At 40.0% G+C, this 27,832-nt stretch overlaps 2 protein-coding genes across 2 annotated transcripts in view; one reads left to right on the top strand and one right to left on the bottom strand.

Annotated features, from left to right (window-relative positions):
• Positions 1 to 27,832, top strand: part of KCNA4 (potassium voltage-gated channel subfamily A member 4) — a 225,808-nt gene that overhangs the window by 62,354 nt on the left and 135,622 nt on the right. The window lies entirely within an intron of this gene.
• LOC122697567 (follitropin subunit beta-like) lies at positions 706 to 4,154 on the bottom strand. Its single transcript, XM_043908466.1, has 2 exons — positions 3,963 to 4,154; positions 706 to 1,042 (listed from the first exon to the last, which is right to left on the bottom strand). The coding sequence occupies exons 1-2, from the start codon at positions 4,119 to 4,121 to the stop codon at positions 812 to 814; spliced, it is 390 nt and encodes a 129-aa protein (XP_043764401.1). The 5' UTR covers positions 4,122 to 4,154; the 3' UTR covers positions 706 to 811.

Here is a 27,832-nt window from a genome sequence, read left to right as displayed (position 1 = left end):
GCCTGAGGGATAGCTCTACAGAAGGCTGGATGTTCTTGATCAAATTTATTTCAGTGACATAGTATGTAAGGGTAGCAACTTAGGAAAAGACATTCATTGGTCTTGTAATTGAATTTACACAGACCCAAATTCATTGTTCTTGTCTTGGAGCTAAATTCAAATTTGAAATAAAAATTAAGATGCTGTATTTAAAGCTGCAGATTGTAAATGGATGCACTGTTTCCCTTCTGTGCCTACTCCCACCCTCTTAGGTCAACAACTTCTCTGCCTGGAAAACACAGGTGAGGTGGAACTGATGACAGTACTTCCATGGATGAGCAATAAAGTGGACAGTCTCAGCTTAGTAACCCTACCTTCCTGACTCTCCGCTTAATAGTGAAACAACTAGACATAGAGTTAGGTACCTGCACCATGACACTAGAGCAGTACTGGCTCTCTTCTTGCTGGCCATGTATCTCACAGGAGATTATGTTCCGTTTAGTTCTCCTACTCCATCATCTTGAGACCTCCTTCTCCAAAGTCTAGATTTTGTTATCTGTAAAATAACAAGGTTGATCTTGAAGACCTCTAAGTCTATTAAAAATGGGAAACAGCTTATAGATCCTAAATTCAAGTTAAATGAAACCAACAGAGTCCAGACCTAGGTTGAGTGGCGACAGGCCCCAGCCGTCTCCAGTCCTGGAGCGCCCCCTCTCGGGAGAGCAGAGATGAGCAGGGTCTCCCGCGGTGGTTTGCAGCCCGGCCCGTGTGCACGCAGACATCTTGGATGCCTGGTCCTGTGAGGGTGGGCAGCTCAGAGCGCCGCCGCCCCTTACTCTCTGACGTCGCTGAAGGAGCAGTAGCTGGGCCCCAGGCCCCGCACGGTGCAGTCGGAGCTGCCGCTGTCACACTTGCCGCAGTGACACGCGGTGGCCACCGGGTACGTGTGCAGGGAGTCTGCGCGGTGAGCGCAGCCGGGCACTCTCACCGTCTCGTAGACCAGCTCCTTGAAGGCACATGTCTTCTGGATGTTGGGCCTCGCTGGGTCCCTGTACACCAAGTCCTGAGTGGTTTAGGAGTTACGTTACATTATTCTGCAAGTTTCTGTTTGGTTTAGTAAATAAGGGACAGGGATTTAATACTGCTTGCTCTAATATTTCCTTTCAGAAGACCAGTTTCCAGGAAACTTAAGCACAGAAAACTTGATCTCATAAAGGAACTCATGTTGTTTTTGTTCAGTCACTAAGTCATGTCCCACTTTGCGACCCCATGGACTGCAGCATGCCAGTCTTCCCTCCCCATCACTATTTCCTGGAGTTTGCCAAACCCATGACCATTGACTCGGTGATACCATCCAACCATCTCATCCTCTGCCATCCCCTTCTCCTCCTACCTTCAATCTTTCCCATTATCAGGGTCTTTTCTATTGAGCTGACTCTTCACATCAGGTAGCCAAAGTATTGGAGCTTCAGTTTTAGCATTAGTCCTTCCAGTGAATATTCAGGGTTGATTTCCTTTAGGATAGACTGGTTGGATCTCCTTGCAGTCCAAGGGACTCTCAAGAGTCTTCTCCAACAACACAGTTCAAAAGCATCCATTCCTCGGCACTCAACTTCCTTTATGGTCCAACTCTCACATCCACACATGATTACTGGAAAAACCATAGCTTTGACTGTACAGACCTTTGTCGGCAAGTGATATCTTTGCTTTTTAATACACTGTCTAGGATTGTCATGGCTTTTCTTCCAAGGAGCAAGCATCTTTTAATGTCATGGCTGCAGTTACCATCTGCAGTGATTTTAGAGCCCAAGAAAATAAAGTCTGCCACTGTTTCCACTTTCCCCCCATCTATTTGCCACGAAATGATAGAAGTGGATGCTTTGATCTTAGTTTTTTGAATGTTGAGTTTTAAGCCAGCTTTTCACTCTCCTCATTCACCTTCATTAAGAGGCTCTTTAGTTCCTCTTCACTTTCTGCCATTATGGTGGTGTCATCTGCGTATCTGAGGTTGCTGATATTTCTCCTGGAAATCTTGATTCCAGCTGTGGTTCATTGGCATTTCACATGATGTACTCTGAATAAAAATAAGCAGGGTGACAATATACAGTCTTGACATACTCCTTTTCCAATTTTGAACCAGTCTGTTGTTCCATGCCTTGTTCTGTTACTTCTTGACCTGCATACAAGTTTCTCAGGAATGAGGTAAGGTATTTCCATATCTTAAGAATTTTCCACAGTTTGTTGTGATCCAGTCAAAGGCTTTAGCATAGTCAATGAAGCAGAAGTAGATATTTTCCTGGAGTTCCCTTGCTTTTTCTATGATTCAATGGATGTTGGCAATTTGATTTCTGGTTCCTCTCCATTTCTAAATCCAGCTTGTATATCTGGAAGCTCAGTCTCTTGTGGGGTCACTGCTCCTTTCCCTTGGGTTCTGGAAATCAAGATGGTGGTGTAGAAGGACATGGGCACATCTTCTCATAATTGAAGTCTCTGGGATGAGCAGAGCAGTTAAAAACGGGTGAGAAAATGGCTTGAAGGAGCAAGGAAGGAACTCATATTATACCACTGTTCTTAAGTGTCCTGGGAATGTTACAGAAAGTGTAGTTATCTCTTTTCTCTCTACCACGAATGTACCCATATATTTAATATTTTTAAAACTCTATAAAAACTTTGAATTTGTATAGCATAAAAACATGCAAAGATAAAGGAATACAGAAGATATGACCTTTGCAATCTAAAGATGGTTTTTTTTTTTTTTTTTTTTTGTACTTAGTAATCTTAAGCTTTCTTAATGACAGGTAAAGACATAGCATTTGGGTTTAATTGCTTAGAAAAATATTTCCAACTTTTTATATGTATATTTAATCTTTTCTATGTATATTTAAAAGAGGAATAGGGACCATAAGCTCAATTATTTATATTTTGTCTAAAATGTTTGGGAAATCACATACTGGATTCTGATATTCTGTGGCCTTTTAGGTTCTTCCTTGCCATTGCCTTAAATTCTGTACCTGTGTATCATTCTTAATCCAAAAGATATATGATACAGTTTCAGTACCAGAACATTGAAATTAGGTCAAACATATTTCACTCCTCTACATGCCCACTAAGAAAATAATTGGCTTTGAGGGAGAAAGGGGGCTGCTGGATAGTTTATTTTCCCAGCTGGCTATCAGGCCTACATCTCACCCAAAGTGTGGTAAGTTGAGTTTTATTGATCAGTTCATTTAATATTAAATAAATAAAGTATTTTCATTAAGATGCAGCACTTTCAATTTCAATTTATCAAACTTCTAAATAGCCAGATGTGTAGAAAAGTGGCAAAGAACATTTTTCCCCTTTAGCTGGTTTGTTTTGAAGAAGCTGTGAGAATGTAGACAAATGGCTTAATACCTTTATTCCTTGATTTTCTTAACAGCATAAAGAAGGGTGTAGGTTTGCTGACTCATTTTGGCTTTTCTCCAGGGATTGATTGCTCTCAGGCTGCTTTTGGTATTGTATTAAAAATGGGCCAATAAAATGAATTTTATAATTGGCTGCTTGCATTTTTTATTTGGCTGTAAAATCAATGTTATTACTATCCCTGTTGCAGAGGTATGCCTTTTATTATTGCAATTGCTATTTTAAAGACTATTGACAATATTCCATGTTTAATTATAGATATGTACTCATGCCCATATTTATCCCTCAATAGGTAAAGCTAGCAGAAAAATGCTCTTTTAAAATGCAGAGTTGGCACATTACTGAAGCACTCATTTACATCAGTCTGAGCTGTCCTGAATTTGTTTTATCCAAATTAAATCCAAATCCAAACATCTAAATGATATCATGGTAATTTACCTCAATTACAACACAGACAGTGTTGGCTAAGGGACTCATGGCTATAATTTAGAAGAGACAAAATATTGACAGAGTGATAATCAGTGAAACCTGCCTTGTCCAGACCCTCAGCACCTTCACTTCCAGCAAAGCAAAGTGCCTACCCGGGTGTAGCAGTAGCCCGCACACCACGTGGTGTTGATGCTTATGCAGAAGCGGCATTCCTCTTTCTCCACCGTGATGGTGATGTTGGTCAGCTCGCAGCTTCTGCAGCAGATTGCTCTCCAGCAACAGAAAAGGAAGCAGAACTGGACGGACTTCATCCTGGACTGCGAAGCAAGCAATTAGAAATCCCAAAGTATTTTCACATTCATGGACTTTGACCCATCCAAATTGAACTGAAATCAACCTGCTTCCCAAACTCTGCCATCTCATTCAAGTTCAACAGGCACTCTTTGACAAAAGAGAGACATAGTAACACGTCAGAAATTCTCATAGAGTTCTTTAAGTGGAGGTGTAGTCTTTCTAAGGATTAAAATGTCACAGGTTATGCATCTGAAAAAAAAAAAACCCAGAAAAACACTAATTTGAAAAGATATATGCACCCATATGTTGGCAGTTTACTACTGCTAAGATATGGTAGTAACCTCAGTGTCCATCCAGAGACAGATGGATAAAGATACACACACACATACACACAAACACACATGGAATATTACTCAGACATAAAAAGAATGAAATTTTGCCATTTGCAGCAACATAGATGGACTTGGAGGGCACTATGCTAAGTGAAATAAGTCAGATAGTGAAAGACAATTACTGTATGATATCACTTATATGTGGGATCTAAAAAATACAACATAGTGAATATAATAATAAAAGAGAAGCAGACTCACAGATACAGAGAATAAATTAGTAGCTACCCGTGGAAAGAGGGAAGAAGGGAGGGGCAATATAAGGTGGGGCATTAACAGGTACAAAGTATTAGATATAAAATAAGCTACAAGGATATATTGCATAACACAGGGAATATAGCCAATATTTTATAGTAAGTGGAGTATAACCTTTATAATTTGTGAGTCACTGTATTTTACATCTGAAACATATAATATTGTGGAGCAACTATATATCAATTTAAAAAATGTCACAGGGGATTGCCTTAATATAAACATTAAGTTGTTGTCCAGTGGCTAAGACTGTGCTCCTAGTGCAGGGGACACAAGTTCCACCCCTGGTCAGGAAACTAAGATCCTGCATGCCAAGTGGTGCAGCATTCCCCAAAATAAACACATTTAAAGTGACAAATTTCCCTGTAAGTATTGCTTTAGCTTCATCCGCAAATCTTAATTCATGTTGATTTGTCATTATTCAGTTAAATATATTTTCTAATTTCTCTTTTGCTTTCTTCATTGATCCATAGGTCATTTGGAAGCATGTTGTTTTAAGTTCCATATTTGGAGGGATTTTCATGATTTTTTTGTTATTGATTATTTAATTCCCTTGTGTTTAGAAAACAACACTTTGTGTACTTTCTGTCATTTTAAACCTTTTGAGATATTCTGCTGGTTTGGGGTGAAATGTTGTAAGGGTCTTGATAGTGTTGTTTGACTCTTCTATATATTTTCTAACTTTCTGTCTGCTTGTTCTATTGATTACCGAGAGAAGAATGTTGAATATGGTCAGTCTACCTGGATAATTAGTGTTTTCAAAATATATCTTTTCCATCCTGTGTCTTTGTATTTAAAGTGCATTTCATCTGGGAAGCATATAGTTGAGTCTTGCTTTTTAAAACAGTCTAGTCTAATGATCTTTGTCTTTTAATTGAAGTGCTCAGAATTTTTAAATTGAATATAATTTTGATAGTCATGGGTTTATTTAGTCATCATATTGTTTTTTGTTTCATTTATTCTTTGTTCATTTTTCCATATACTCTGCATTCTTTTGAATTGGTTATTTTTTAGTATTTGTTTCATTGCCACTATTGGCTTAGCAGCTTGATTTATTTATTTGTTTGTTCATTTTCAAGTTTAAAATGCATCCTTTACCTCAAGTGATAATATTCCACTTGACACATAATGAAAATATGTACTTACAACATTCCATTTTTCTGCACCCTCATCCTTTGTGCAATTGTTATTTATTTTACTTCAACATTATTCTAATCCCTAACTATGTTGTTGTTATCTTTGTTCTAAATAGTCAATTATATTTTTAAGATTTTAAACAATGAGAAAAGTCTTTTGTATTTACTTACATATTATCTTTTTCAACACATATTATTTTCCTCCTGTCTAATGAGCGTTCTTTAGAATTCTTTGTCATGTACATTATCTGGCAATGCATTCTCTCAATCTTAAATTTACTAAAAATATCCTATTTCAACTTAGTTTTTGAAGGAATTTTCTTTCTAGTTACAGAATTTCTACCTAGACTTCTCAGTTAGCAAGTCTGTTTTTGGTAGTTTCATTTCAGTACTTCATGTTCTTTATTTGCCTTGTTTCAGATGAGGATTCTGCAGTCTTATATATTTATCCCCTCTATGTAGTATGTCTTATTTCCCTTTGGCTAGTTTAAAGATTTTATCTTTATCACTAATTTTTCAGCCTGCCTTGCTGAATTTATACTTGCTGGCAAGGCAACTGCTCCAGTACTCTTGCCTGGAGAATCCCATGGACAGAGGAGCCTGGTGGGCTACAGTCTATGGGGTCACAAAGACTCAGACATGACTGAAGTGACAGCGCACAGATGCGTGATATGCCTTGGTGTGGTTTTCTTTGGGTTTTTGCTACTTGGATTTCAGTGAGCTTTTGGTTTATAGCTTTTATTAAACTAGAGAAAATTTACAGAAAATTGCCAAATATTGCTTATCATTGCTTTGAATGCAGAATAAGTAAAACAATACAGTTTCCTTCGACTTCTATCTCTTGGTGTTCTGAGGTATCTATCTCATTGCTTATTTTTGAAAAGAATCAGAGTAAAGCTTCGAGCAGAGAAGAGCATCAGTCTCAAGTTGGATAGGGCTCTAAGACAATCATTTTTAGTATAGCTGTCATAATTCTCAATGTAATAATTTTATTGACATCATGCTCCTCTGCTAGACTCCATGAGAGACTAGTGGCAACAAAGAAGGAGCTCAGTATTTTTTTCAGTGAATGAATGAATAACATGTGGCCAGTGAGGTGATATTGATTTCTCAGAAACATGAAGACAGCTAAGGAGATAGTCAAGCCAGGGGAAGGTGGGAAGGAAGCCACACTAGACATGTTGTCTCCACAACCTCAGTCCGCAGTTCAGTAAAGGTTGGTCCAGGGTATCTAACCAGATGGGTTGGTTCAAGAGCAGCAAGAAACTCTGCCCACCTAGCATGACCCAGAAGAAAGGCACAGATCTGGGGGACCCAACTATATTAGTTTGCTAGAGCTGCCATAACAAAGTACCACAAACAAGGTGACTTACACAAGAGAATTTATTGTTTCATAGTTCTGGAGGCTAGAAGTCCAAAATCAATAGATTTGATTCTTTCTGAGGGCTGTGAGCAAGAATCTGTTCCATTTTTCTTCCCTAGCTTGTGATTTGCTGGCAGTCTTTGGAGTTTCTTGGTTTATCACTCTGATCTCTGCCTTCATCTTCACACAGCAGTACTTCTATGTGCATAGAAAAGTGAAAGTGAAGCCACTCAGTCGTATCTGACTCTTTGCGACCCCGTGGACTATAGCCCACCAGGCTTCTCTGTCCATGGGATTCTCCAGGCAAGAATACTGGAATGGGTTGCCATTTCCTTCTCTATGTGCATATTTCTGTCCAAATCCTCTCTCTTTATAAGCACACCAGACATATGGGATTAGGGACCCACTCTACTCCAGGATAACCCTATCTTAACTTCATTAATTATATCTCCATTATTGTCAAATAAGGTCACATTCTGAGTTACAGGGCTTAGAAGTTCAATATATGAGTTTTGATAGGGGGCACAATTCAACCCATAACACCAACCAATCTAAATTTGAATCCTGTCTCTTTCTTTTACTGACTTGGCATTTTCACATCTCAAAATGGGGGTAACAGTGCTTATCCTTCAGGGAAATTATGAAGATTGAATAAGATAATGTTGGCAAAGCACTTAGCTTGAACCTGACACATGGTAAACACTCAGTACATCGTGGCTTTTACTGTCCTGAGCTAAATGCCCATTGATTTATTGAATAATTGTGCTCCTCCTGAATATAACTAAGAAATAGGTCCATTTTTCATTAGATTCATTTGTCCATTAGAAATAGATCTGGTTTCTTTGAAATGTTTGCCAATTTCCTTCTCAAATTGTTTCTGGGGAGGCGGGAAGATAACTACTGAATTTCAAGTGCTTAAATAATTAAGCCAAAACAAGAGAACACTGATAATAAACACTTTTCTGTGCATTATAATTGTGGAGCAATATCTTCTGGATAGTTAACCCTAGAGGCTTTATCGATTTAACTGAAATCTAATCATCTAACAACCCATAAATACTGTTGGAAGCACTTCTCCAGAGAGACCCTGTAATTAGCAGCTGGCCCCCTTCTGGGCAGTGGGGCTCCCACCCTACTTGTATTTGGTCAAGTAATTTTTCAGCTGAGTGATCATCCCAGAGGACATTGTTTCTCTTGATATAGCTCCCTCAGTTTTGCTGGCCACAGCAAATTAGCTGCAGCCTTGCTCCTCAAAATGGTCAGGACTTTAATCTGAGCCTCCCTTCTCTTTGGAAGTGAAGGGCACATATTTAGAACTTTTGACAGCTTGACATGGAGATCTGATCATCTTGGCTACGTTTGTGTGGTCAAGTTAGGGCTTCAGTTGCCTGAATCCACTTCTACCCTTTCTCCATAGTGTATCTGAGACTGGTGTTTAGTTTGTTTCTTCAATTATTTCTTCTATGATATTCTGGATGCATGGTTTCTCATGAATGAGGAAAATGCCTTTTTCCCATTCCCAGTTTTCAAATGAAGGGATTTTCCTTAAGAGCTGTCCTAGCCTCTTGAAAAGACCCTGATGCTGGAAAAGATTGAGGGCAGGCAGGGAAAGAGGCAACAGAGGATGAGATGGTTGGATGACATCACTGACTCAATGGACATGAGTTTGAGAAAGCTCAGGGAGATAGTGAAGGACAGGGAAGCCTAGTGTGCTGCAGTCGGTGGGGTCATAAGAAGTTGGACACGACTGAGTGACTGAACTGAACTGAACTGAGCCTCTCGAAAAATTTATTGCCCCCTCCTTGGAATGATGGAGAGTTTTACCTCATTGTAAACTTGGAAGTAGATGCTGGGTTTGCTTGACCTTGCCCTGCCCTCCCTTCTCTTAGACAGGTACTTGCCCACAGAGAACATTCTTCCCCTGCTACTCCTCCTTTCTAGGGGGAGCCAGCGCCTGCCTCAGTGGGTATCCACCTAATTTCGGAGAGGAGTTGGTAAGCTAGAGTTGCTTTTCCAACCATGCAGTTTATTTCAACTTAGCCTCTGTCAATAATGAGGGGGACCTGTAGGGCTCCTTCTGATATACTCCTGGTTCTACTTCTCAAAATTCTGGGGACTCGGGAATGGAGTCTCCAGATAAAGAGCTATTTTGTAAAGAGCTATAAATAACTATAAGCTATAAGCTTATAACTTATAAGCTATAAAGAGCTATAAATAACCCAAAGAGTTATTTGGGTCTTGTAGGAAACAACGTTGGGCTAGCCTCTGAGAGTCATCAACAGAGTTGGTCTTTTTATGTCTGATGAGAAACAGTTTTCATGTATCAACCAGGCACCAGAAAATCTCTATTTAGAAAACACGAGGCAATTGAATATTAGACACCCAAAGCCCTTAGAGGAAGCAGAAGTCATTTTTATGAGGAGCCATTTAAGAAGTTCAGAGCCTGTGGTGAGCATGTTATTCACATAATTTCATTTAATTTTGAAAAAGATGTGGAACCAGGTCAAAATTCAGAGAGGATGTCATTTTGCCTTGGTCAATCTTGTGAGTAAAAAGTGGAGAGTTAATCCTCTGTCATTAAACAAACAATGGTATAGTGCCTCTTAGTGGATCATGTTTAGGAACAGAACCAAGGGTTTTTCTAGTTTCTTTCTTAGGTGAATGGCTCATCTAATACTAATCCTGAATTTGGCCTGGTGAGTCGCTCTTGGTTTACAGACAGAAAGGATGTCAGATGATGAAGTCCTAGTACTGAATTCTTTTTTCAGCGGAGGAACAGAGCCAGAGAGGTTAAGGAGCTTGCTCAAAATCACACTGCTATGCAATAAGAGAGCTGGAATGAGAGGTGCAGTTGTGGAGACCTCGGTTAGTGTTCATTCTGCTCTGTCCTGCCATCCCGGTACTTGGGAGTTGTTGACAGCAACCAACCCTTTCCATTGGCTTCCCAGGTGGCTCAGTGGTGAAGAATCCTGCAGTGCAGGAGACTCAGGTTCGATCCCTAGACCAGGAAGACACTCTGGAGAAAGAAATGGAACCCATGCCAGTATTCTTGTCTGGAAAATCCCATGGACAGAGGAGCCTAGTGGGCTACAGATCACGAGGTTGCAAAAGAGTTGGACATGACTTAGCGACTGAACAACAACAACCCCTTCCACCACCAACTTGTTTTTAAAGCTGTCCACTGCTAGTGAATTGGAAAACAGTCTTAACCCAAAAGCTCACTTTAAGGTGAGTCCTTCACTTTCTATTTTTTTCTCAGTAGCTTATGCTGTTCTTACCATTCTAGGAACTAGCATCCACTTCTTTTCCTTTAGGAGTGGGGCAGCACACAGCCACCCAGTGGCAGATACAACTTGTCTCTTTGACAAGACAGATAGTATTTCAGCAGAATTATATTCTGTAGCATCGATCACCATGACAGGATGTATGATAATATATAATTGGGACACGCACCAGGTGCCCCAGTAACAGTTTTGAGTGGCTCACTGAGATTTATGTTTTTCCTGTTACCCTGTCTTGTTGGCAATTTGTTGAAATTCTCCAATGGTGTAATCATTTCTTAAGTGCTTTGCCTCTGGTATATTTAAGTCAGTGTATGTAGTGGCTGACTTAGTTATTTTGGAATGATTTGAGAATCATTTGGGATTAAGCCTCAGCTCATATGCCACCTTTGGGATCTGTTGAAAAGCTGTTATTAATATTCCCAGTCTGAACCAGGGGCTCACCTTTGGAATACTATGTGCCTTGCATATTCCGCTATCAGAGCTTTTCTCATCCTGCACTGTCATTGTTGGTTTGAGTTTTTCTCCTTTGCTAGAAGGTGGTGCTTTTGTGTTTGGTTTGTTTTTTTGTTTTTTCTTTAAGGTGAGGGTTTTTAGAGTCAGATGGACCTGGGTTCAGGTCCTGATTCTTCCACTTAACAGCAGTGTACTTTGGGCAAAGTACTTAACTTTGCCCAAATCTCAGCCCACTCATCTGTAAAATGGGTCTAATAACGTCCTTCACAGAAAGTTTTTGAATATTAAATGAAGACATGTATGTCAAGGGCAGAGCATAGAAGTGTACAATGGAAGCATTTAATAAGTGCAGGTTTACAACAAGCATAACAAGCTTTTGTTGTTGTGCTGGTGTATTTATTAATAGCTCCCCAGATTATCTCCAGATTATCCTCATTTGAATAAGTTATGTGGTTCCCTTTTACTACTTAATCTATTAAGGAAATAAACATCATTACTATTGAAGAAAAGTATATGACTAAATGTACAGGCCATAAATAAACAATCTTCATATACCTGATCAGTAAATAATTTCTTCCAAATTAATTTATTTGGCTGTTGATGTTTTTGCCCATACAATGTTTTATCCCTAATTTGAGGTAAAGATGTATGTTGTGACTTGTTTTGGTAGCCATACTCTTAGGAAACTCCCTCCATGCCCAGAAAATTGTACATATAGGTGGCGCTAGTGGTAAAGGATCCGCCCACCAATGCAGTAGATGCTGGAGATACAGGTTTGATCCCTGGGTTGCAGAGATGCCCTGGAGGAGGAAATGGCAACCTGCTCCAGTATTCTTGCCTAGAAAATCCCAAGGACAGAGGAGCCTGGCGAGCTACAGTCCATGGGGTCGCAAAGAGTCTGACACAACAAAGCAAGTGCACACACACACACACACACACACACACAAGTCTAGAGTATGATGAACAAAGTTGGAAAATAGGTGGCAAGCTTTCATGCATTTAAATTCTACATCATGGAGTTCTCCTTAGCACAGAGGGAAAGTCAGAATAAGCATTGCAATAATCACAGGATCGAAAGGGAATTAATTTTGTCTGTCTTCCTGCACAGAGGAAAAATGATAATTATTATAGCTGCAGATTGATGGTTATCCTGGCTCCTCTTTTTCTTGCCAAGCCAGGCAGTACAAAGTGCTTCCCAAGAAAAATGAGTATGGCTCACTTTGGAATCTTGCAAGATAAAGTTTGTTTTTTTTTAAATAGAGTTTATTTTTTAGCATATATATAAGTATAGGTATATATGTATTCTATATATATAGTCAATATTTTGAGTATGGTTCAAAAATCAGTATGTCTATTTTATATCAAGTGCATTTTAAAAAATGAAATACTTTTTTATATTTTAGTATTAGTATTTTAGTATATTAGCATTTTAATATTTAAAGAAAATACTTTAAAAATACATTTGTTTATTATTATTCTCCTATAAAGCACAATGCCTGTCACATGGTAGGTGCTAAAAATGAATGCATGATGAATAAACAAATGGCCTTCAAATTGCTTAAACTCCTCCACGCTGATATTATTTCCCATGTTTACCTGATATGATTGTCGTGTTTACTTAACTCCGTATTTCCTCCTGGAGCTTCTAGTCCAGGAGATGTTGCTTTCATCCTCACCAAAAGGGGAGATGGATTTGAGATCAGTGATGCAGGTATAATGCATACTTGGTCTGGCCTCTATTGCAGCCTCTGCCCTAGTTCCAGAAAATGCCAGATTACTGTCACAGAGTCAGCTCAGCCACCCTCCACAGATGTTAATCATCAGGACGACCAGGCTACAACCAGCAAGGCTCAGAATAAGAGCCAGAGCCTGTTCCCGAGCCTTGTGAATACACTGCCCCTTCTGAGAACTGACTGGGGTGGGTCTTCCATTCTGTGAGGTGCAGTGAAACAGCTATGTTAGTTGTTAAAATACAGAAATACTTTTTTCCTCTAGGAATAAATAGTTCTTCCCTTGGCACCCTGATTACCCCCCACCCCCAGAGGCACTCTGGCCCCTTAGACTCTCTCCAAGACCTCCCTATGTCCAGCAACTGCAGAGTTAATGCCTGGCATGGCAGAGCGAACCCAGGGTCACCTTTTCTAATTGCTCTGGTGCCTGCTTCTCAGCTGCTAAATGAGTAGCACTCATTTTCAGGGGATAACTGAGCTGCTCCCTGAGCTCCTTCTCGGTCCTGAAGGTTTCTCCTTCTTTCCCAGCCTGCGGATGTTTTGTCTTGGCCTTGCCAGCTCCAAGTCGGGAACCTGGTCCCACCCTTCCTCACTGTGTTCATGCCTCTGCAGTGCTCTGTGCAGCCTGACCTTAGTCCCTCTGAATGCAGCAGGTCTGCCAGTGGTTGAAGGATCCTCCCTTGATCCAAGCTCCTCTCAAGCCTCATGTTAATGGGTAGAATTTGGCCTTTAATTATGGGCTCTTACCCTTGGGGCAAGTTTGCCAGGCATCCTGTAGTGACAAGACATGCCTATTTTCTGACTTGGGTCCTATGTTGACTTTGTCAGGGCATCCTGATTTGAGGTCTTTTTAGGAAAACTACAAGAATATGACAAAGCTATTTTTTCAAATTAGCTGGAAATCCTGATATTTTTCCCCTTAAAATTTGACAACCCTACTTTTCTAGCTTGAGGACCACAATTTTATCCTCATTTTCTTGTATTCCTATGAATTTCTGCTATTCTTTTTTTTCTCTCAGAGCTAAGGTTTCACCGTCTGTCTATAATGCTGTGTGGCCTAGTCGTGTCCAACTCTTTGCAACCTCATGGACTGTAGCCTGCCAGGCTCCTCTGTCCATGGAATTTTCTAGGCAAGAATACTGGAGCAAGTTGCCATTTCCTCCTCCAGGGGATCTTCCTGACCCAGGGATCAAACCTACATCTCCTGCATTACAGGCCACTTGGGAAGCCCCATAGAAACCAACTGGTTTGCACCAACTCCCTGCTAACTAGGACATAATCAATATTTATTGAATGAATGAATGAAAAGATGAATGGATAAAAGAGTTTGCTCCATAGGATTCTCTTTCTCTTTAGGACCCCTTTCAGAATATGATAGGGCCTTGAGTCAGAAAAATAAGTAAATATGACAGAAACTAAACCCTGCTCTGGGGAGCCAGGCAGCCTTATACTGCCGCTACTCTCTGTATTTAATTACCTTTCATTTTTCCCTTGGCAATTAGTAAAGTGCCAGTCTGTCTCAGATGTGCTAAGGAGAACCAAGAGAAGATGTTTTTGTCCACACTTGAGCCAAAGTGTTAAAGGAACAGTAGCACACTTGGGGTGGGGGCTGGGGAAAGTGGAGATGGAAAGTAATTAATATTTATTGAGCAACCATCATGTACTTTTTTAGACATGATCTCATTTTGTCCTCACAGTAACCCTGCAAAGTATATTCTAGACAACGAATCATGTTTAGCCAGGCCAGATAAGTTACTCAAATCCTAGAGTTATTAAATAGCACAGCTTGGATTTAAACCTAGGTCTTTTCACACAATACCATCCTGCCTTCTATTGCTAGAAGCATCATGGTGTGGCAGTGGCAGGGATCAAAGACAGAGAATGCTAGAAGAAGGTGACAGTCTAAGACAGAGCCAAGCCCACTCATTCCCTGTCTCGTTCTCTTCCTTCGGCCTCCCATTCATTCTAGAACATTCCTGGCATAGTTCTGTCTTCTCAGGATACTGATGAACTGATGAATAGGGTAAACACAGTCCCTGACCTCACATGGGTCATATTTCAGGGCAGGTTGTAGAGACTGAAAAAGTGATTTCAAGGATGATTAATTATTGAAGTTATGTTGGAAGCATATAAGGAGATGGTGGAAGAGTGGCAGTTGTTGGAGGGGTGGGGATCAGCAAAGGCTTCATGAAGATAGTAATATGTGGGTTGAAATGTGAGGGATAAGAATAATTTAGCTTTGCTGAGAGTTGGGAGAACAGTTGTTTCAGGCAGAAGAAACTGCTCTAGGACAAAGAAAGTGTGATGAGATTGGCTTATCCTTCTGAAGAGAAAGCTGTAGGATCCCAGTTTTATTTCATATAGGGAAGCAGCCTGTTACCATAGGGAGAGGTCATGAGTCCTGAGTGCTCAGGAAAGGATCTCATGTGGAGCAATATTTGAATAGAAATGAGGCAGTCATGCAGGCTGGTTTGGTTACAAGCAGTTGAAGGAGACAGAGGCAAAAAGCAGAGATAATGACACAAGCAAATGAAGAACCAGGAGAGGACATTTAAGGTTGAATTATTTGATAAAGAATATCTCCAACTGCAGTGGCAGCTCTGCCTTTGCTGGTTTTGAAATTGCATTTGGAATGAGGAGACAGCAAAATTGTAAAAAGCCACTCCGCACTGGCAGTGAGTATGCTGGGTGGCAGTTGGGGTTGTGATCAAAGCCAGTCTCCCCAGTTCCCCAGTTATAGTGTTTTCCAAAAGTGTAGGTAGGTAGGCTGATTAAAGCACATGCTCTAAAATAGCCAAATGCTTCCTCCAAATGTTTAAAATCCAAGCAGTTCCTTCATCACAGAACGCTTTCTGTATTAAATATTAATCAAAATAATTTCATTTTGCAGATTCAACACTTAAAATATCAATTTAGATGATGGATCATGGACTTTAAACCTGGAAGAAATGTTAAACCCATCTCTCCCTCTACCCCATGCATTTACAGATGAGTGAGCTGGGATCCAGAGAGGATAAGGGAATGCTCAGAATCCTTAAGCTAGATTATGGGAGTTAAACCAGAATATTGCATTTTTCCTAATGAAAGAAAGAAAATCAGGTTGATACTAAGCTTCAGCTTTAACTGAGCTGTCCATTGATGATATATCAAATTTCTCTGATACTTTATTGCTTGGCAAATATTTATTTTTCTGGCTTTTACTTCTGATGAGATCTCCATACTAAAGTGGTTGTTGCTATTAGAAATCTGGATGGAATGGCATTAAATGTGGAGAGGGGAGTGTTTATCAGTATGGCAAATGAAGTTGGCTGTGGATATAGCAGATATTTCAGAATCATTGTGCTCTCCTTTGTGTCATAACAAAATGCCCCTTAAGCTTCAAATTCATAAAGTAGTAGCCTGCTTCCTTTCTTTTTCATTCAACCCGTACTAAGTACCTGCTTTGACCTCAGTTCTATACTGGGTATATTGCTAAGTGCTATGGTGGGGGTAGTATATAGAGACACACTCTGAAAGTGTTAGTCACTTAGTCATGTCTGTCTCTTTGTGGCCCCATGGACTGCAGCCTGCCAGGCTCTTCTGTCCATGGAATTCTCCAGGCAAAAATACTAGAGTGGGTAGCCATTCCCTTTTCCAAGGGATCTTCCTGACCCAGGAATTAAACCCACGTCTCCTGCATTGCAGGCAGATTCTTTACCATCTGAGCCACCAGGGAAGCCCTAGGAATACACTCTAGTCTTAGGATATTTACCATTTGGATGATTTTGGTAATGACTAGGCAAAAATAAATTAGGGGATAAAAGGGACAAAGAAACTTGCCAGTAGAGCTGGAATTGATATTTCTGCAACACAGCCTTGAAGGTAGAGAAAAGTGAAACAATTAACACCTGGTACCTACAGGTATTTTTCTCTCTTTGTCAGGGAAGAGAGAGCTAAAGAGTGGACGGATGAAGCCAGGTCAGAGGCTTCTGTTGGGCTCTGACTTGAAGTTAGGAGGAGACTGGAGGGGATATTCAAACTTTTCCTATCTTCAGGATTTGAGTTACACCATGTTTTTTTCACTAAGGAAAGACTAAGTGGAATAGGGAAGACTAAGTGATAGGGCTGTATCAGCCACACACAGACATTATAGGGAACCAATGCCCAGGAACCCATTAGCTGAGTAGATCCTTCTCCCTCTGTCAGGGCCCACTGGCCAATACCACCAATCAATCACAGCTTTTTTTCCCTTCTGAGGCTCAGAATCCTTCTCAACACCATGTTTCAGACAGACAAACAAATGTATATTGTTTTGTCTTTTTTCACTAGAATAAGTATTCCACAAAGCAGGAAAATTGCTCTATTCATTGCTTTTTGTTTTTTATTCCTGCCTTTAAACAGGGCCTGGAACATGGTAGAACTCTACTGCTGAATTGATGAAAGAGTGTGAAAGGATGGCGTTCAGCTGCTTGGCTGAACCTGTAGCCAGAAGTTGCAAACTTGAGGCTCAGTTTTCCTAACCCTGTAGAGTCATGATCATATCCCAGGGTAGTGGCATCTTCAGTTTTTTCAACTCTTCCCCCTCTTGCCTGAATGTGCACATATTCCTGTGTTCTAAGAAACACTGAGATTGCCTTTCTCTTAAGCTCTAATGGAGCAATCTGTGTTTCTACCTGAGCCTTTTTAATATATGGCTTCTCTGGCAAGTTTACTATAGTTACAAATGAACCTCTTTTTAGCTCTTTCATGAATTTTTTTCAAGTCAGATTAAGAAGCATTTCCTCAGAGTCCTATGGAAGCCAGCATAGCCTTGTCAACTTCTTTGCCTCATTCCTCACCATTCTACTTCATGCCTCTTACACTAGAGAAAAAAGGAATACCCTGATTTTTCATACCATTCTGTATTTCAGTATTGTGCCCATCCTGGATACTTTTGGCAACTTCTGGCCACAACAGTTGCCACTGTTAATGCTTTTTCCCTTGGTGAGGACATATAAGGGCAGCAATGAGCCAGGTTCAAAGACAGAACAAGTGCAGAGAATACTGGATTCAAGCTTTCCCTGGGTCCCTCAAGGCTCTCCTTGGAGCTTTCTGGTTTCAGTACATCAGAGCTGGACACTCTTCCAGGTGTCAGGCCAGATAGAAGGTACCTTCAGCTAAGGAGCTGGGGAACTTCCTTCAGCCTGGCCTGGTTCACATACAGAGCTGGGCTGTTTCTGGTCAGCTATAGGAAGCCCATGTGTCTTAGGGAGAAGCTGAAGCATTTTGAGAGCATCCTTTATGCATTCTTTAGTTCCTGCTCTAAAGCAGCAGAGGCAAACTCATTTATGCATGTGGAAAAATACAGCATTTCTGCTCTCTGCAAGGCTGAAAAGAAGGAAGGTATGAAAGCCTTTTTTTAACACATTACAAGGTTGTAGCTCATGAGGTTTATCCAAAGCTCTGCAATTTCTGACAATAAATTCTAAACTTAGACTGGAGGTGCGTGTTCCCAGGTGTAACTGCTTATGTATTAACCCTTCGTGATCTACTTCTGCAGCAATCTGCTTTTTCTAACTACTCTGGTCAGACATCTCCAGGTTTGAAATTCAGTGACTTTTTCTCAGTTCTCAGTTTCCTGGCTTGGGCTGCCTAATTTTTTTCTCTCATTTGAACTTCTCCTTTGAAAAATGATCATGCGCCTTGTCTTAAAGCTGTTGTTTGCTTTTCTTAATCAGTTATTTGCAGGTGGGAATATGTCTAACTTGTCTTCCTAACCTGTCACAGTAACTTCCATGTACAAATGTTTGAACTGATGGATAGCTTTGCTCTTTACATATGAGTCAAGGAGTTCTAGAATGAATTAGGTCGCCTTGTCTTTCTAATTTACACTGTTCACAAATTTCTGATGGACCTCTTTCTTTTCTAAGCCTGAGCCAGTGCCTTTAATTACTTTCATTATCGACATAGAAAATGCTTATGACCACAAGCTCATCCAAAAGTTTGGAAGAGAAATTCTGAGCCATCAGGAATTACAGAGTCGAATGAGAGTTTTGCAGCATCTATATATCAGGAGCCAATAAAATTGCAATCTCACATCAGCTGAGTGACTTTAGGCAGGTCATTTATTTTCCCAGTATTTGAGATGAGCAAGCAGAGCACAGGAGATATTTGTCTGAGAGGTTTGTCCCAAAGGTTAAATGAAGAAATATTTGTGAAAACGTTTCTGCTGTTTAGACATGGATTGAACCCATGTCTGCTGCATTGGAAAGTGGCTTCTTTACTGCTGAACCACCAGAGAATCCCTGTAATGTTTACAGTGCTATTTATAAATTGCTTTGACGTTGACCTTGCTAGGGTCCCATGCTAGACTGTCTTAAGCTGGATAAATTCAGTAGAGAAAATGCAGAAACATAAACCCATTCAAAAAGTATTTTAACATAAATAAACATGTATACTATTTTTGTTAAATAGGACTTGTCCTTTTTGGGCAGTCATATTGTTAGCTCCAATCAGTAACATCTGAAGTGTTTTCTGATGGTTTGTGAATGGGTATTACACAAAGAAAGCACTCCTTTTATCAATCTAAAAAGCAATGAGTTAAAGTTCACCAAGATTTTATACTCATAACTTCTTAGACCTTTTGATGGCTAATTTTTTGAGAAGTTTCAAAAAAATTTGCATATGTATGTTTGTGTGTATATATTTTTGTTAGTGTTGTGTGTGTAGTATATCTTGCTATATTTCCTAAATATATATGAATATGGAGTCCCCAGTCCCTCTTTTTTTCTACAGAGTATTTTAGGCCTAGAATTCCATAGAATACATTTTAGAAAATGCTGTTTCGTGGGGTAGCCAGAACTTTCCTGTGACCTGCATATTTAGCTAGAAGATAGACCTAGAATAACAGTTTGATAATCACAGGTATGACCTGTCAAAAATTCTATATATTCTTGTGATAATGACCAAGAATCTTGGTCACAAGCCTCCATTTGATTTGGCAGAGGAAGTCATCACCTTGGCATTCATTATTCTCAAGCAAATATACAAGCTGAAAGGGAGGGCCCAATGGTTAAGCTAGGATGTGGATTGTTGTTCAGTTGCTCAGTTATGTCTGACTCTTTGGACTGATTAGAAAGAATTTCTAGACTTCTCAGTAACTCCATTGCAACCATAGAGATCAACTCTGCTATTTACCCAGGGTCTTACTTCTCAACTTTTGACCTTCTCCATTAGACTTAAAGATGACTTAAAAGATGAACATACTTTTATAGAATTCTATTTGGGCAATACTTCCTTGTCGTTCACTTTTACTGTAAGAATTTACAAGATCTATGGACCAATGGAAGTCACAAGTGTTGGGTTCTGAAAGGCCATGAGTTAAAACTTGGGTTGGGCTGGCTTTTGCCATACATTAGATAGGATGGCTTCCCTACCACAACAAGGTGAGAGTAATGAAAAATTAGAAGGTGGTCCCTAGGCCTGCTCATACCATTTCTCTAGGGCAGAGGGAAAAATAAATTCCCAGCCCCCTGGGGGCCTGACTGGATGTAATCATAGGCATCCACTCTAAACCACCTTGAACTTTATGGCGCCCATGAAATTAAAGAGGCATCAACATAAAATACATTCAGAGTGCTCCATTAGTGTTGCTTGACTAAGAAAAAACACATTGGTGGCCAACAGGATTGTCTCCCATGAACACAATATGTCGTTATCCTTCAGGCAGCCTGCTGGCTAGCTGTCTTCTAGCCCCTTGCTGCACATTCTGGAGTAGGTGTCTCCTGACACTTGATACAAAAGGTGTTGGTATTGGACCTTTTAGAGAGCAAAATTGTGGATGCTGGGTCATCTTGTTTCCTTCATGGCCACTTCCTGGTGTTGGAACCTAAAATTTCTTGATAAAAACAGCATTTATTCTATGTACTGAGAATTCCAACAAGTAGTCTTGTTGACTAAAGAGTGAAACAGTAAGGATCTCAGCAATAACCATAAAAGCGCCTTAGTAATGTGAACGATAACATACTTTTATCTCTGTGCTTTAACACAGAATATGAAAACTCAGGTCCTAGAATTAGGCTGGGGTTGAATTTTAAAATTTTCATTTATTAGCTGTGTGATACATGACCTTTCTAAGCACTGTTTTCCTTAAAATGGGAATCATTTTTATAAAAATTATTTAGAATAATTCATATAAGCTTAGCAAAATGCCTGGCACGTATTAAATATTAGGACATATTGTAAGGGATTTCCAGGTGGCGCCATGGTAAAGAACTACCTGCCAATGCAAGATCCCAGGGTCTGGAAGATCCCCTGGAGTAGGAAATGGCAACCCACTTCAGTATTCTTGCCTGGGAAGTTCCATGAACAGAGGAGCCTGGCAGACTATAGTCCATGGGGTTGCAAAGAGTCAGGCACAGCAGCGACTGGACATGCATAGCACACACAACAGTGTATCATGTTTATATCTCAGTGTGTGCCCACACAGACCTATAAATGTATAAATACATACAATACACACATTTATGTAGACATTTTGAAATGATTATGACACAAAATTGTAAATAACCTTATGTTTCAATGAAGAATATTTTCTTATTAAAAATAATAATGATTGATTCTGATTTAAATATTATTTAAAAAATTTGTCTTTTTGTTTTCCTGTATATTATTACAGCTATATATGTTACCAGACTTACAAGGCAATGTTCCATTGTTTGCCTGAAACAATTCTGTGTAAAGAAGTTGAGGGAAAATAGTTTTTAAAAAGTATTTACCAAGATCACTATTTTCTGATCTCTTCTTAAGGATTGAAAAAATCTGAGATTCCAACTAGTCTCATTTCCTTTCAGCCTGAAGAACTTCCTTTAGCATTTCTTATAGTGCTTATCTGTTGGCAGCAAATTCTAGTAGTTACTAATATCAATTATTTGAAAGGAAATTAGTCCTGAATATTCACTGGAAGGACTGATGCTGAAGCTGAAGCTCCAATACTTTGGCCACCTGATGCAAAGAACTGACCCTTTGGAAAAGACCCTAATGCTGGGAAAGATTGAAGGCAGGAGGAGAAGGTAATGACAGAGGATGAGATGGTTGGATGGCATTACCAACTTGATGGACATGGGTTTGAGCAAGCTCCAGGAGTTGGAGACAGACAGGGAGGCCTAGTGTGCTACAGTCTATGGGGTCGCAGAGTCAGGCACGACTGAGTGACTGAACTGATTGACTGACAGGTCTTGAGTTTTAAAAAATACTTCAAAGGTGTTATGTCATTGTCTTCAGGCCTTAATTTTCTTTTTATAATGAGAACTTGAGTCACTTAAATTGTTGTTCCACTGAATATAGCCGGACATTTTTTCTCTGGATGTTCTAAATATTTTCACTTTATCTTTTGTTTCTAGCCTTTGTACTCCTCTAAGCTCTTTCTTGTTAAGTCAGATAGACTGAGACTTTTTATTCCTCAATTCACTCTCCAGATCCTTCTTTTTTTTCTTTTCTTTTTTAGAGTTTATATTATTGTCTCCAGGAAGATCAATTTAGTAGGAGCTTCTTGCCTGCATTGGAAGTGAGAATTTTCCCTGTGTATCTTTATTTCCAGTCAGTCATGACATTCTGAGACTCTCCACCTATTGAATCAGTAATAGTCTTGCTTCCAGGTCAGGGCAGAGAGGCCCTAAAATATAGGAACCATTGAGCTACAAATTAGGTTTTTGTTTAGTCCCTGGCAAGTCACTAGTCTTGACTGGAGTTAATAAAAGAATAAAGATTTACAAAGTTCCCAAAGTTTCCATTTACATATCAAAAGCTAAGCTGGAAATGTGAGCACAGAGTTTTCCAAAAAGCCATGATGTAAAGAGATGTATGGTATATGATGACCAAAGCTTTCCCAAACTGTGAAAAGAAATAAAGTAAAAGAAGTAGAGGAAAACAGAGAAAATGAGGGGGAATTACTGAGGTTCTGCTATAACCTGGCACCCTGAGAATGGAAATAGAATTCCGGTGACCAGTTATGTTGTCCATCTTTGCCCCAAAGAAACCAAAGATAGGTGGAGGGAGGATCCAGGTTTATGCCAGTTGGTGCTCTGCCTCCTGCCACGCGCAGAATAGTCCAAGAGCTGCAGAACGACCTTGGGGAGAGGATCATGTGGATGTCCATGAGCCTGAGATGGTACTCCCAGTTGTCCCCAGTCTGGGCATGGCACTTGGGAAACTCAGAAAATACTTTGTCCCTTAATCAAGAAGCACAGAATTGCTTTATAAGAAAAGTGGACTGAAAAAATCTGGAGTTAGGACAGGAGTTCATGGCCAGAGGCAACAGTAAAGTCCATGGTTGTTAGAAGTGGATCTGCAAATGCTCAAAACCTGGTGCAGGTCAGTCAGTCTTACCAGGTGTCAGGGAAGAAAGTCAAGAGACAAAACTAAGCCAGCCAGACCTCAGTGGCATCAGGAGGGCTCAGGAGGACAACACTCGGATTGGAGGCCTCTCCCATCGTTATGATGTTATCTAAGATATTCCCCTCCACTTTGGCCGGGAGAAGGAAAGAAAAGCAGAGATGGAGAAGAGCTAAGACAAACTAACTAACTAACCAAAAACCTGAAGAGGTTTTCTAAATGGAGAGAACTTCAAATGGCAAGATCCGTGTGATTATAATCTACGTTGCATGGATTTTTAATTCCATCAGTCTCCCAGAAAGATTGGACCAGATATACTCAGGACTTAGCATCTGCTTGTCAATCTGACTTGCAAACATATCAGTTGCACCTTCTCTCTTGCCCCTCTTATAATTTTTGGCCAACAATTCCACTGCTCAAATATATCAGGCAGTTTTACCCATCTAAAAATATAAAGATAGATTTTGAAGGCTGTTCTTTGAAGCACAGTTTGTAATTGTTATTTGCTAAAATTTCTGAAAAAATCAATCAGGGATTGGGTAAGTAAATTATGATATATGCATGTGTGGCTACTTAAACATGAGGTAGATTTCTAAGTGTTGGTATAAAAATATCTCTAAAGTATATTATTTGGCAGAAGATGGATAATAGGATTTTTGTTTATGTATATACCTAAATACTTACACACACACAACTCTATATACAGATTATATCTGGGGATAGAAGTAGGGGAAGACTTACTTTTCATCTTAAATTCTTCTAGACTTTTTATGTTGTCTTTTTTTAAACCAGTATGTGCTTTGATTTTTTAATGAAAAAGTAAAATTCATGTCTTAAGCCTCTTTCTCTATGTTCCAAAGGGAAGAAAAAGGAATGTGAAAAAATTGAGTCTTCAATAGTTATTTTATGGTAACTTTCACTTTCACTAAATGTATCTGTAGAATCATTTTTGGAGAGCTTTTTGAAAAAACTGAAGCGTTAAAATAATAAAGCATTTAACTTGTACCTGTTACAAGGATGCCATTGTGTTATTCCGTATCTATAGTTTTCTGTCTCAAAGGTCTGGGTGAGGACTGCTTTCAGCAAAGAAGACAGAATTTATTTATTTATTTTTTAACGTATGAAGGCTTACAATCTTCTCTGTTACAGAAACCCACAGCAAAGAGATGACAAAATGATTTGGTGAAGGTGATCATCCTGAGAAGATAAATAGACTCTAAAATTGTTTTGGCTTGAAAAATCAATTCAGTTGTCCACAGGTTTCACAGGAGGAAAATAACCTTTGCTAAGGAAAATGTTCTTTCTGTCTCCAAGAGGGACAAACCAGTATCAGAGAGAAGCCTTTTTTGAAGTGATGGCATGTCCCTCTGACTAAGAATGAACCTTTACATAGAAATAGGGAACATACCCTTATTTTTCTCAGTGTTGAATTAAAACCTCATCCTTTATTGTTCTCCCAGATCCAGGGCATTAGTCACTTAGATATATAGGATAGAGAGGCAAAAAGCTGTCTTTTACTGTGAGGGCAGTAGACTAATTGTCCAATGAATTAAAAATGAAAAATTGGAAGGTGAGAGAAGAATGGGGGGAAATATGCAGAAAAAAGTATCAACTGAGCAAATTATCTATCTGTGGGGTCAAAAGTCAGCAGTCTGCTGCAGCTTTCTTCTCTGTGTTGGGGGACCAATGGGAAGAACAATTACTATAGATTTTCTGTGAAGAGCAGATGGAAGTATGAATAGCCTTCCAGCAACTTCTGGGAAAAGACTAGTTAGAAATGTCTGACTTGTGATGGACAGTCTGATTGGAACTGATTGCTTCCTTGGGGTAAAGAGTGTCAGAAAAGAAAGTTTGGGGGAAGGGATTAAAAGGATTTGTGTGCATGTATGCTAAGTCTTTTCAGTCGTGTCCAATTCTTTGCAACCCTATAGACCATAGCCCACCAGATTTTTTTGAAGAGGGTTACCATTTCCTCTTCCAGGGATCTTCCCGACTCAGAGATTGAATCTACATCTCTTGCATCTTTGGTGGGTACTTTACCCATTGAGTCCCCTGGGAAGCCCTAAGAAGATTTGGAAGAGGCAAAACCTTAGTTCAAGTGATACAATAGAAAAGGATGAGTTATTTGAGCCCTAAAACCAGCTGAGAGTTTGATGCAGAAAGTGGGAAGGGAATTGACATCCATAAGCATTTCCTCTTTGGCTGTGCTTTCTCTTAATCTTATCATTGTGAGGTAGGTATAGATACCACTTTTTATAGGTGAAGGGACAGATTCAGAAAGGATAGCCTCTTTCCTGTTGCTGCACCACTAGTAAGTCATGGAATCAGCTTTTTATCCACCCTTATTCTGTGCTTTCCCTTTTACAGTAGACCATCTCTTGGTTACATTAGGACATCCATAGGAAGCTCCTGACTAGCTCATCTTTAACATTTACTATCTTTACTCTTTACCTTTGCAAGAATTTCCCTTCTCCTCTCTGCCATTATTCTCCATTAACCAGGTACTATGACTCCAGCATTTGAAAATACTTTGTTCGGGTAACAACGCTGAGAGGTAACTGTTGTTTCTCTTCATATTATAGATAAAGGAGACTTACAGGTTATTGTACTGGCAAAAATGATGTTTGCTATTAGTTACTGAACAAGGGTGTTCAGGGACTGGTATAGACTTTCTAGTTTGAGTTAAGTGTCAGAGAGGGCTTCCCAAGTGGCTCTAGTGGTAATGAACCTGCTTGCCTATGCAAGAGATAAGAGAAGTGGGTTTGGTCCCTGGGTTGGGAAGATCCCCTAGAGTAGGAAATGGCAGCCCACTCCAGTATTCTTGCCTGGAAAAATTCCATGGACAGAGGAGCCTGCCAGGCTACAGTCCATGGGGCCACAAAGAGTTGGACATGACCAAGTGCGCACGTGCATGCGTACACACACACACATGCACGCACACACACACAACACACACACACACATTCAATGTCAGAAGGACTAGAATGTGTGTTGGAATTGTTGTGCAGTGATCTAATGTCCACTAGATGGCATTGTAAAAAATGCTTTCCACAGTGCTGTGGCTTCCTCTGGAGAGCTGTATCTCCTACTCAGCCAAAGCCTTACTCACAGGGGAGCCCTGGGGCCTAGTTCTCCTGAAAGACTGGCCTCCCAGCTTCTGCTCAGAGCTCTTTGTTCTGATGCATCCCTCCATCCATCACTGTCGGGAAGGGGATCGTGAATGATTTATCACTAATGACTCATCATTAATGAAAATTACCAGTGATTACTCTTTAAAACCTCTCTGTGGGAACTTTGCTTCTCCCACAGAGTCTATTCCCCATGAAAAGTACCCATCTGTCCTGCTTAACTCTTCTTCACTTTTGTCCTGCATAAACTCTTCTTAACCTATGGGGCGTGCCCCTGACCTGGATTCATTTTGGGAATTTGGAAAATTGTCCCAACGTCAATAATTGGACATCGACTCAGCTTTAAGTGAGGGGGATTTACTCCTTACTCTCCAGAGACATGCCCTCTGTCAAGAGTCAGGTTGGCTCTGGAACCAAATTGCCAAGCCTGACATACCCAGAGCTCAGTTAAAACTGTTGTCACAACTGCAGGTAGTAACTATGACTATTTTGCTTAGTTCTCAATCATGAGTGAAGATAGGTTCATCTTGTGTATTTTCTGTTTTCGTGATTTGATCTTACCATTAAAGTCAGCTTTCTTACCTTGGAGACTCTGCCTGCAGATCCCTTGCTTTACCCCTTTACTTAGATCAGGGAGCAGAATATGCAAATTTCTAAGCCCAGTTCAGATCTCAGCTTCGCTATTGCTTCTTTCTACACCCTCGCGTCAGGTTAGAGCCCACTGTTATAGTCTCCCATAACAACCTGTGTTCTACCTTCCAAGCATTTTGCACATGAATTAATTATCTGTAAAGTTTAACAATATCTATTTTCCCTAGTGAATCTGAAGAACCATTAGAGCATTAATCCTCTTGGTCCTGTTCACTGCTGATTCCTTAGAGCCAGGCATGTACCTTACATACAGTTAGTAGTAGGTAGACAAGAGACTCGCTAGAAGATAGTTTGGTGGAAGTCTAGGACAAGTTGGATATTTTCATTGTCTCTTAGATTAATATTAGGAAAGTAGCACCAGATTTTCTTCCCTATGAGGCTGGCCTTGATTTCAGTCTCTTGATTCCTATTGACTTCACTTTGTAGGTTTCAACTATGTAAGAATCTAATATGACATTTATTCATTTTCTCTGGAGAATGACCCTGGGAGAGAAATTCTTTTTACAGAAATAAATTCATATCTCAAGGTGATAAGCAAATATTTGAAATGGTATTTCAGACATATTAATCAGGGTAAATCCTATGCCTTCCAGAAACTAGAGAGAGGACACACCAAACAGTTAGTAGGCACTGTTCCTCATTCCTCAGATCTTTTAACTGAGTCAGCAGGGTTATTTGGGTTTGTCTCTACATCCTTTCCAGGTCTGGTCTCTTTCTCAACTAAAGGTAACCACAGGTTACTTGGTGCTGTCAAAAAGAAAAGTGAAAGTGAAGTCGCTCAGTCATGTCTGACTCTTTACGATTGCATGGACTATAGCCTACCAAGCTCCTCTGTCCATGGGATTTTCCAGGCAAGAATACTGGAGTGGGTTGCCATGTCCTCCAGATCTTCCCAACCCAGGGATTGAACCTGGGTCTCCCACATTGTAGGCAGATGCTTTACCGTCTGAGCCACATAAGTATACAGTTAGAATTTACTCTGAGCTCAGCCA

This window comes from Cervus elaphus, chromosome 1 (genome assembly GCF_910594005.1).
Source record: "Cervus elaphus chromosome 1, mCerEla1.1, whole genome shotgun sequence".
Lineage (NCBI taxonomy): Eukaryota > Metazoa > Chordata > Mammalia > Artiodactyla > Cervidae > Cervus > Cervus elaphus.
Note: the sequence above shows the minus strand (reverse complement) of the source record. Positions and strands in the feature narration are given on the sequence as shown.